Raw genomic sequence first — 10,637 nt, 5'->3', positions numbered from 1 at the left:
GTTATTATTAATAACAATCCTATTTTCATTAATTTAGTATTTCTCAAGAGTAAGGAATGTGGACTTTACCCACCAGCTGGTAGGTCACAAAGGCTTTGCCCTCATTAGGAATTTTAATTAGAGTTGAGGCAGTTTCTAAACCAGTTAAGTATTTTGATGTGCAGAGAGAATAAGATGGATTGTTGGTTAACCCTCCTTAGTCTCTAATACTTTTTGTTACATTTGATTTAGGGTTAAAGTTGAATGAATCCATAAATTAGAATTTCTTGGTTTGTTGCATGATGTCAACAATTATGTCACAATAAGTAATTACATTTTAATAATGGTTAATGACTTGTAAATTTTTTTTTTTTTTTTTTTTTTTTTTGAGACAGAGTTTTACTTTGTCACCTAGGCTGGAGTGCAATGGGGTGGTTTCGGCTCACTGCAACCTCCACCTCCCAGATTCAAGTGATTCTCCCGCCTCAGCCTCCCAAGTACCTTGGACTACAGGTACATGCCACCACACCCAACTAATTTTTGTATTTTTAGTAGAAACAGGGTTTCACTGTGTTGGCCAGGCTGGTCTCCAATTCCTGACCTTGTAATCCGCCCACCGTGCCCTCCCAAAGTGCTTGGATTATAGGTGTGAACCACTGTGCCTGGCCAACTTGTAAATTTTTTAAAAATGTGCCGGGTGCGGTGGCTCAAGCCAGTAATCCCAGCACTTTGGGAGGCCAAGGTGGGTGGATCATGAGGTCAAGAGATCGAGACCATCCTGGTCAACATGGTGAAACCCCGTCTCTACTAAAAATACAAAAATTAGCTGGGCATGGTGGTGCACGCCTGTAGCCCCAGCTACTTGGGAGGCTGAGGCAGGAGAATTGCTTGGACCCAGGAGATGGAGGTTGCGGCGAGCCGAGATTGCGCCATTGCACTCCAGCCTGGATAACAAGAGTGAAACTCCGTCTCAAACAAACAAACAAACAAACAAAAAAATATTTTTAAATGTTAGGTGAAATCTTAGAATTTGGGAGTTTAGGGTATAGCTAGGCACCATACTAGTCTAGAATTTTTTTTTTTTAAGTTTTAAAATTTGTTACCTAATGTTTAATATATGCAAGTGAATAAATCAATAATATAACCAATAACTAGAATCCCCCTAGAAACAAAACATTACTAATACGTTTGAAAACCCTGTGTAGTATTCTCACTTGCATTCCCTCCCTTCCTCTCCTAAGGTAACCAACTGTCAGAAATTAGTTTTTATCATTCCCATGGGTTTCTTTATATTACATGTTTTTCTATATTTGTAAATAATATTTACTTTCAACACTTTGTATGTATTCTATATTTTGAAAAATTAAGCATTTTGGTGAAGGGTATGTCCATGTTGAATTGCGTGGCTGTTGAACACTCATTTTAGATATTCCATTGCATCCCTAATATGTATATCCATTCTGTTGTTAATGAACAATGATGTTGTTGACTTTTTCCATTTGCTGTTATACAAAGTGATAATTTAGAGATTTTTGTTTTGTTGTTGAAGCACTTTGATGTATTGAGCTGCTTATAGTGAAAACTCTACTTTTCCCTTTCAGCCATCATTTCTACCCAGAAATTTAATATTTTACTTAAATAAATCAGTGCTTTGTGAGTTTGAGCTATTTTAATTGGGTTTCTTAAGAAAGTAGTTATTGATCTTAAGCAACATGTTTTACTATTTTCATTAAATTTTCCAACAAAAAGACTTCAGCTATACAAATTCTCTAAGTTATTAAATTCAGGCAAGATTAAAACTTAGAGCAGATGGTCATTTGAGTATTAGTAGAATGAGTCAAAAGCTGTCATCAGGTGGTTCATTTAATGGTGGCAGATGTCTTCATAAAGCTTAGCAAAGGAAAAGAGCATTAACTCCCTAGGGCAATATGGTATTCTATAGAAAGGAAAAAAAAAAAACCAAGAACTTGATAGGTTCAGTTAGGGAATTAAATTTTATGAGATAAAAATTGTAAGGAAAAACTCTTGCCAGGGCTAATGGTTTTAGATGAAAATGAATTGGGTGGATATAGTAAGAGAAACAAAAAAGCTATCACAAAGTAAAAGATTAGTAAAACGTTGGTCTTGTTCTGTTTTATGTTTTCTTTTAAGTATCAACTTTTGTTTTAAAGTCAATTAGTTGTATTCTCATTAAAAATTCTATAGTGCTCATTTTGGTAGGAGAATGGGTTGCTTTGTTTATGTTTTTCAATTCTTAGTGTTAGTCTGTTTCACAGCTGTTCAGTAGCTTTGTTGGCATTTGAACTGTGGGAACCAAGAAAGGATTTAGATGTGCTTTTGTGTGCATTAATGGTTTTCCTGAAGTATTCTTTAAAACCAGGAATTACAGATTTTTTTTTTTTTAACCAAGTTGTCATTGTGTGTTTAAATGGTTCCTTTTCAAGAAAGTCTGTATGTGGTTTATGAGCTCATGACTGTTTTAATTGTATGTTGTGGAAAATGAACTTAGAAATGAAAAATACGTAAATGAGGCAGTAGTTGCAAACTAGACTGTTTTTTCCTGTTGTTGAGTGGGGAAGGTGGGATACATCTTCCTTACGTCTTTCATCAGTCAACTCACATTTTAAGAGCTGCACAGTCAGTCACTGAATTCAGGATAAACCTCTAACTATGCAGTAAATACTGATTTCTTTAGGCATTTTACTTTTTTGTGATGATGGAACTAAATCAGACCTGTTTTAGACTTTGTTCAGAAACTTTGCCATTGTGTGGACATTTACTATCATGGGTATTTGCTATTGTGATATTTTTCATTGGCTTTCCTTAAGACAAACAGTTATTAGACTGTAACTTCAGGCATATGGCAATGAGGTTGTTTTAAATCCATATGTAATTAATTCCATGTAATGTCCATTTTTGAAAAATAATTCTATAATTATTTCTATATTATTGCTTTTAACAGAAGTACCAAAAGTTTACAAAGTTAGGTACAAAAGCATTCTACCTCAAAGTTTATTTATATTTTAAAAGGTAAATTGTGAAACTCATAAACAGAAAAAGATTTTGAAGACCTGTCATAATTGTCTGGTGCAGAGCTATTAAACTGAATATTAAATTTTCATAAAACTGCCATTTTTAGAGAAATGCCAACAATAACAATCCATTTAATGAGTATTTTAAAATTCACATTTTAATACTGAAATACAGGTATACCCCCATTTAATATAGGCATTATACACAGTTCTATTCCTGGAAAACCAAGTGTGTATTTAAAATGGAGGAGAGGCATGCCAGATGGCATTTTTCAAAGACGGCCATACCAATCTTCATCCCATCCCACATGCTGTTCTTAGGAGACAGTGACATTCCACCTGAAGAGGCTGCTTCCCTCCCCCAATGGACCTAGGTAGACATTTGTAACTACCTCAATTAATAGATTATAGAGGAAGTGACACTGTGAATTCTGAGGTTTGGTCACAAAAGACAAGGCAGATGTTACTTATTTGTCCATGTTTGTCTGTCACTCTCTCCCTCCTCAGGATTCACACCCTGCCTGCACAGGGAGCTCTGAGCCAGTGCTGAGAAAACCGTAAAAGTGATAGTTAAGAGTTGAATAGTGTATTTTACCATTTTGGGGAAAGTCTTTCTAAGCATGAAACAAACCTCAGAAGTCACACACATGCCGATGAGAGCACACATAGACAATGTGTACCCAGAAAACAATCTGAAAACCCTCACCAAACTGCTAACAATAGGTGGGAGTGCATGGTGCAGGGGTACTTTCACATTTTGTTCTGTATGCTTTTGGGTTGTTTAAAGTTTTACTATGAATGTGTTATTAATTTTATAATTTTAAAAAGAAAATAAAGAAGAAATACCAATTTATTCCTCTGAAATTGGGAGAGATTAAAAACACTACCTCAATGCATGCTAAAGATGTGTCAAGAAAGCCAGTCAGATACTGCTGAAAGGGAAATACAAATGGACACCGTCTCTATAGAAGGCATTTACAGAGTATTTCACATGCCTTCAAAGACTTTGACCCTACCCTCAATGTTTTAAAAAGGCACATTCAAAGATATTTGTTTGTGGCGGATAAAGACAAAAAGTTGACATAACCAGTGCTGAAAATATGGGACCAATGGCTGAGCACAGTGGCTCACGCCTGTAATCCCAGCACTTTGGGAGGCCGAGGTGGGTGGATCACGAAGTCAGGAGTTCAAGAGCAGCCTGGCTAACATGGTGAAACCCCATCTCTACTAAAAGTACAAAAATTAGCTGGGCATGCCTGTAATCCCAGCTGCTCAGGAGGCTGAAGCAGGAGAATTGCTTGAATGGGGATGTGGGAGGCGGAGGTTGCAGTGAGCTGAGATTTCATCAGTGCACCCCAGCCTAGGCTACAGAGTGAGACTCCATCTGAAAAAAAAAAAAAAAAAGGAAAATATGGGACTATTATTTGTAAATTGTTAATCCATAGAAGGAAATTCTATGCAGTTATTAAACCTTGTTGTAGAAGAATTATTACTGACATGATGAAATATCATTTTATAGAGTATTTTTTAAGGAATTGCAATGAATATTTTGTATCTAAATTGCATAATACTTGTAATATAAAAACTAGAAAGATAATTCCCTGGATGTGCTGATGGGATTACCCTTTGTGGTTTTCCAAGTTTTCTACACTGAGTGTATATTAATCCTAGGAAGCAGCTGAGTGAATAGGAGAATTTAACATGAAGTATAAGTATGAGAGATGCCGTGTATGTAACTTTAAACTAAAAACGAAAACATGAGGGAACCTACGCAAATCTTTACAGAAACCAACTTTCAAATTACTTTAGTTATTTTAGTAATATGGTATAAAATTGCTATTTAGAAGTTTTTATTTCTTTTAATCTTTTAATTCATAGATGAATAATTAAATGTTCCCCATATACAGTCTCTGAAAAATTGAAAACTTTTATTAAGCTCTTTGATTTCTGTATAAGTATTGCATAGCTGTCTGGGATAGATGATGATTTTGATTATGATATTATTTAAATAGATGACTAGTGCATTTATTTACAAAATCTATGTTAAGATGAAGTCCAGTACAGTCCTTTATATGTACATTTTGCTTTAAAGTTTTTCAAAGTGTGTTTTACCTATCACTTTCTTTTCATTTCTAGGGCTTTCTAACAATTTAGCCTCACAATGTCTCTTTCCATGTGAAAGGGTTTTCTTAATTTATAGATGAGAATATTGGTACCAGAGTATTTAAGTTGATTTTGAATATTAAGTGGATAGTAAGTTATACAAGCAAATTCTTAAATCATATATGCATGTTTTTACCATTTGAAGTAGCAATTTAAATATCATATTGTATACAGGTTAGAAATCGTGTCTAATCTTGTTAATTTCTAGCCTGACTCTATAATTTATCTCCAAGTCTCTGGCTGTATTGCATGTTCCTGCCAAGCAAAGTCATTCCTGGTTCATTGAACATATTCTGCTTTTCTGTGATTTTTTCCTTTCTTTGAAAGATCTACTCGTCCATCATTTTTGTGGAACTCTTCCTGATTCTTTTTCCTATTTAGTTTCTCAGGCAAGTTTCTATCAGTGGAGACCTTGACTTGCATTTATTTTAATTTTTTTAGAGACGGGGTCTTACTATATTGCTCAGGCTGGAGTGCAGTGGCTATTCACAGGTGCGATCCCACTACTGATCAGCACGGGAGTTTTGACCTGCTCTGTTTCCGACCTGGGCCGGTTCACCCCTCCTTAGGCAACCTGGTGGTCCACTGCTCCCGGGAGGTCACCATATTGATGTCGAACTTAATGCGGACACCTGATCGGCATAGCGCACTACCGCCCAGAACTCCTGGGCTCAAGCGATCCTCCCACCTCAGCCTCCCGAGTAGCTGGGACTACAGGCACGATCCACTGCACCCGGATGGACTTGCATTTTTTAATTAGATGTTCTTACTTATTTTTTGTTGGTGATTCTTTTCTTGTTTTTAAGCAGAGCAGTTCTGGATATTCAGTTTATTGTGCTGTTTAATTGCTAAATATCTCTGATACTTAAATTGTTTTCTCTTGAATGATCTCGTTTAGACTTTCTCATTTATATCCTCTATACCTTCTTTTGTCTTCTGACCCATAGCCACCAAGTCATAAATATCTCGGGAGCCTGTTTCTCTCAGTTTCTACTGTCATCACCCTAATTTAAACTACCATTATCTTACCTCAACTGCTACGAACTTTTAACCTGACTCCCTTTCTCTAGCCACTTTTACTTTTTTCATATCTTTTTTCTTCACACTACAGCAGGAGTGTTTTTTTTTTTTTTTTTTTTTTGAGTTAGAGTTTTCTTAGTTGCCCAGGCTGGAGTGCAATGGTGTAAACATGGCTCTAGCAGTGTTACTTGAAAGCAGCAGAGGGAATGCCTGCAGTAGGAATAAAGAAATAGCTCTGAATGAATCAGTAGATACTCATGTCTACTGTCCTCTGTCCCTACAGTCAGGCATTTCTGTGGCAGGAGACTGTAGAAGGATTGCACATAAAACGTATTTGGTATTGGGGTATCATGCTTTTTTGTAATCCACTAGGTATCCCAGTTCTTTCAGGTGTTCATTCTCTTCCTCCTCCTTTCCCTGCTTCCTTCCTTCCTGCCTTCGCTCCCTCTTACTTCCTGATCCTTGCCCTTCCCCTTCCTTTCTTTCAAAACAGGCATATACTCAAGTTTGGCCCTTTAGAATCTGGTTAGCTGAATATAGATAATGAATAACATAGGCTTTTTTTTTCTTCTTATCAGGAAGTATCAATAGTATATTATTTAGTAATATGACCACTTTTGTACTTTATTTTTTACATATATAGCATGTTATTTGATGTTTAGAACATATTGTCTCACCTTTAAAGAATATATTACATTGTCCAAAGGGGACTGAGGTTGTGAGAATGAAAGGGCTCGTTTCTTCTATTTAATTATGGAAATTTTCTAAACAGATACAAAGAGGAAGATAATGTAATGAACTCCTATGTACCCATGACCCAACTTCAGCATTGCTAATCTTGTTTTACCTAAATCCCGATTTACTTCCCCTCTGCCTCCCTCCAATTATTTTGGAAAAAAAAAAAAACTTGTGATAAAATGACCCTTTCAAAGGCATAAAAATAGCTGCAGATGGAGTCAGAACTTGAATCCAGGAGAGTGTGTCACTTTTTTTCTTTTTTTTTTCTTTTGAGATGGAGTCTTGCTCTGTTGCCAGGCTGGAGTGCTGTGATGAGATCTCGGCTCATTGTAACCTCTGACTCCCTGTTTCAAATGATTGTTCTGCCTCAGCCTCCCGAGTAGCTGGGATTACAGGCATGTGCCACCATGCCCAGCTAATTTTTGTGTTTTTAGTAGAGATAGGGTTTCACCATGTTGGCCAGGATGGTCTCGATTTTCTGACTTCGTGATCCACCTGCCTCAGCCTCCCAAAGTGCTGGGATTACAGGCATGGACCACTGCACCTGGCCAGAGTGTCACTTTTGCACAGATAATACAGCCTTTGTTCAGCATTGAGCATACAGGACGTGTTTATAAAGTAGTGACACTGATGTTGACAAGCCACACATTGTTGAAAAAAAAAATCCTAGTTTTTAATTTATTGAATAAGTGATATTAATATAACAATAGAATAGTAAAGGAGTATTATCCCCAATTATTTCACCTGAAAATGAAAGTTATTTTCATTACTTATATTGGTACCTTTTATAGTTCTAATGTCTGTCTCATTAATCCGTGTGATTAATTTTAGTGGAGATAATTTTACCAAATGTTTGTTTTTTCTAAAGCTTATTATTTCTTGTTCGCTAAGGGGATAAAACCCTTGTCAATATTTAAGGGTGGTAAATGCTTAAGTTAATTGATAGTTTGTTTCCATGATACGAGGGTAAAATGGTCTTTTCATTTGGAGTAATTGTATACCTAGAAAATAAGTTAAAATTCTTCCAAGAATTTCTGAGGTTTTGTAGTTTGAAACATCTCCTTAGTGATAAAGGATTCTTTCTTTTTCTGCATTGAACTTAAGTTCTAGTTTGTAGATGAGAATGAGGAAAGAGTTACTGAGATGTGTTCTTTACTGATGAAAAAGGGAGCAGAGGGAAAATGTTGTAATTTGCACTGATTAAAATAGTTGAGATCCATTATCTTGAAGCTCTCTGTGTGTTAAATTTGAAATGTTATTTCCCAATTTATTAGACTATCTTGTAAAATGTTCTGTTCTTATTTTTTCCCCCATGGAATAATATTCAAATAAAGATGTGTGATTAATCTAAGCATGTGTCCTTGTTTTAATAGGCATCAAGCATGATGGAACCATGTGTGATACCTGCCGCCAGCAACCAATCATTGGCATTCGATGGAAATGTGCGGAGTGTACAAATTATGATTTGTGCACAGTGTGTTATCATGGAGATAAACATCATTTAAGACATCGCTTTTACCGAATTACTACACCAGGAAGTGAGAGGTAGGGGAAATCCTTATTTTCTTCAGCTGAGGGTTTTTGTTTGTATTCAAGTTTTATATTACTGGGCCTTAAAAACAGGATTAGCAAATAGCTTCTGACAGTTGGTTTAGTAACAGGAGGTACCAAATAGCAGGGTAAAAGTGTACCAAACCTGCCATATTATGAGAAGACCTCTGTGAAGATGGTGTTGTCTGTTCTTTTCCAAGGTAATCTGGACTGTTCTTTCTCTGACTTAAAGTGCTTTCTTTGGATGCCTTCGTATTTCAAATACTACTGTACATTTGAAATACAAGGGCATCCAAGGAAAATAATTGGTCTTCTCACTCTGTCTTCAAGTCTGTTATTTTCTTCTGCCTTCTGGTCTGTTAATTGGTAACAGATGAACAGTGGGGCCCATTGATTGAGTCATTAGGCGTTTGTTAGGACTACACAGCATCTACTTTGTTTGTGGATATTTGAAGATAAATAACACACATAGTAGTGTTAAGGAGTTTCCAAAATTAAAGGAAATAATGAATCAATGATTGTCAGATGATGTTTTAGATTGTGTTCGAGATATGTATTAAGTGTTTTAGGAGCAATGATAGAGGAACGTTTATTGTTAATGGGTACAGAGTTTTAGGCATGGGATCTTCTCATGTAGATACAGATAATGCAAAGGAGCAAGAATCGAACCAGTCATAGGGAAGCAGCTAGGAGACAAAATTGCAAACAAAAGACAAAAATAACTCGTTATTTTTGTCTTTTGTTTGCAATTAAAATTAAGTTAGACTGGACCCTTTAGACTGATCATGCTTTAGAGTCAACCAAAGTTTCTACCATTCCCTATTATCTTCTGAAGTCCGAGGTCAGGTGCCAATTATTTTTGTCTTTTGTTTGCAATTAAAATTAAGGAATAATAAAGACATTGTAAAAATGACTAGGGTTGGGCATGGTGGCTCATGCCTTTAATTCCAGCACTTTGAGAGCCTGAGGTGAGAAGATTACTTGAGATCAGGAGTTTAAGACCAGCCTGGACAGCATAGTAAGACCTCATCTCTATTAAAATAAATATATACATAAATGAAAAGAATAAAACAATGAAATAAAATTAGAAAAACAAAACAAAAATACCCCAAACCTTTCTGATTATGTGACAGAGAAGGATATAGAACAGTAGTGATAGATGGCCTTGGAGAATGAAGCTAGTCCAGATAGTTGAGTTTAGAATCTTTATCAAGGTCCATAATCTTCTGTAAGTATGTAGTACTGTGAGAATAAGTTAGTATAGGTAAAATCCAGACCACAGATGTACTGATATATACATGTATTAATCCATTTTCATACTACTATGAAGAAATAACCGAGACTGGGTAATTTATAAAGGAAAGAGGTTTAATTGACTCACAGTTCACCGTGGCTGGGTAGGCCTCAGGAAACTTACAGTCATGGTGGAAGGGGAAGCAAACATGCCCTTTTTCACATGACGGCAGCAAAGAAAAGTGCTGAGCAAAAGAGGGTGAAAGCTTCTTATTAAAATAATCAGATTTTGTGAGAAGTCACTTACTATCAAGAGAACAGCATGGAGGTAAGCACCCCCATAATTAAGTTACCTTCCACTGGGTCTCTTTCATGACATGTGGGGATTATGGGAACTACAGTTCAAGAGGAGATTTGGGTGGGGACACAGCCATACCATATCAACAGTACTGTAAATTTTTTAATAGTGGCTAATTTTTAAAACCAGGTGATTTCACACAAAAATCTGTTGATGGATTCGTAGAACACCCTGCTCCCTGTCCCCCACCCCCAATACAAAAGACTGTCAATTCTGGGCTTACGTTTGTTCTTGGCAACAGTTTGTTGAAGCAGTGGAGCCCATTTAGACTGGACCTTTTAGACTGATGATGCTTTTGAGTCCACCAAAGTTTCTGCCATTTCCTGTTACCTTCCTAAGTCTGAGTCAAGTGCCATTTGCTATTGCAGTACTCTCTTTCTTAGGCTCTCATTTATATTACTTACCTGGAAGCTATAGAGATTCGAGTTTGCCACTTCAACAGTAAGTGAAGAGTATAATGATACCCTGAAATACTTAGGCTAGGATCATATGTGGAGTCCGTTACATTTTAACTTTTGTGGCTTTGGGCAGATTACTTCTTCTAGATTCAGTTTCCTCATTTA

General features: G+C 36.3%; 1 protein-coding gene across 1 annotated transcript in view; it reads left to right on the top strand.

Annotated features, from left to right (window-relative positions):
- Nucleotides 1-10,637, top strand: part of MIB1 (MIB E3 ubiquitin protein ligase 1) — a 136,768-nt gene that overhangs the window by 22,894 nt on the left and 103,237 nt on the right. The window contains exon 2 of the mRNA XM_039463699.2: nt 8,306-8,477. Coding sequence (XP_039319633.1) covers nt 8,306-8,477 — 172 coding nt within the window. The remainder of the gene's footprint in view (nt 1-8,305; nt 8,478-10,637) is intronic.

The sequence above is a fragment of the Saimiri boliviensis genome, chromosome 13 (assembly GCF_048565385.1).
Source record: "Saimiri boliviensis isolate mSaiBol1 chromosome 13, mSaiBol1.pri, whole genome shotgun sequence".
In the NCBI taxonomy this organism is placed as follows: Eukaryota; Metazoa; Chordata; class Mammalia; order Primates; family Cebidae; genus Saimiri; species Saimiri boliviensis.
This window is presented reverse-complemented; position numbering and strand designations above follow the sequence as displayed.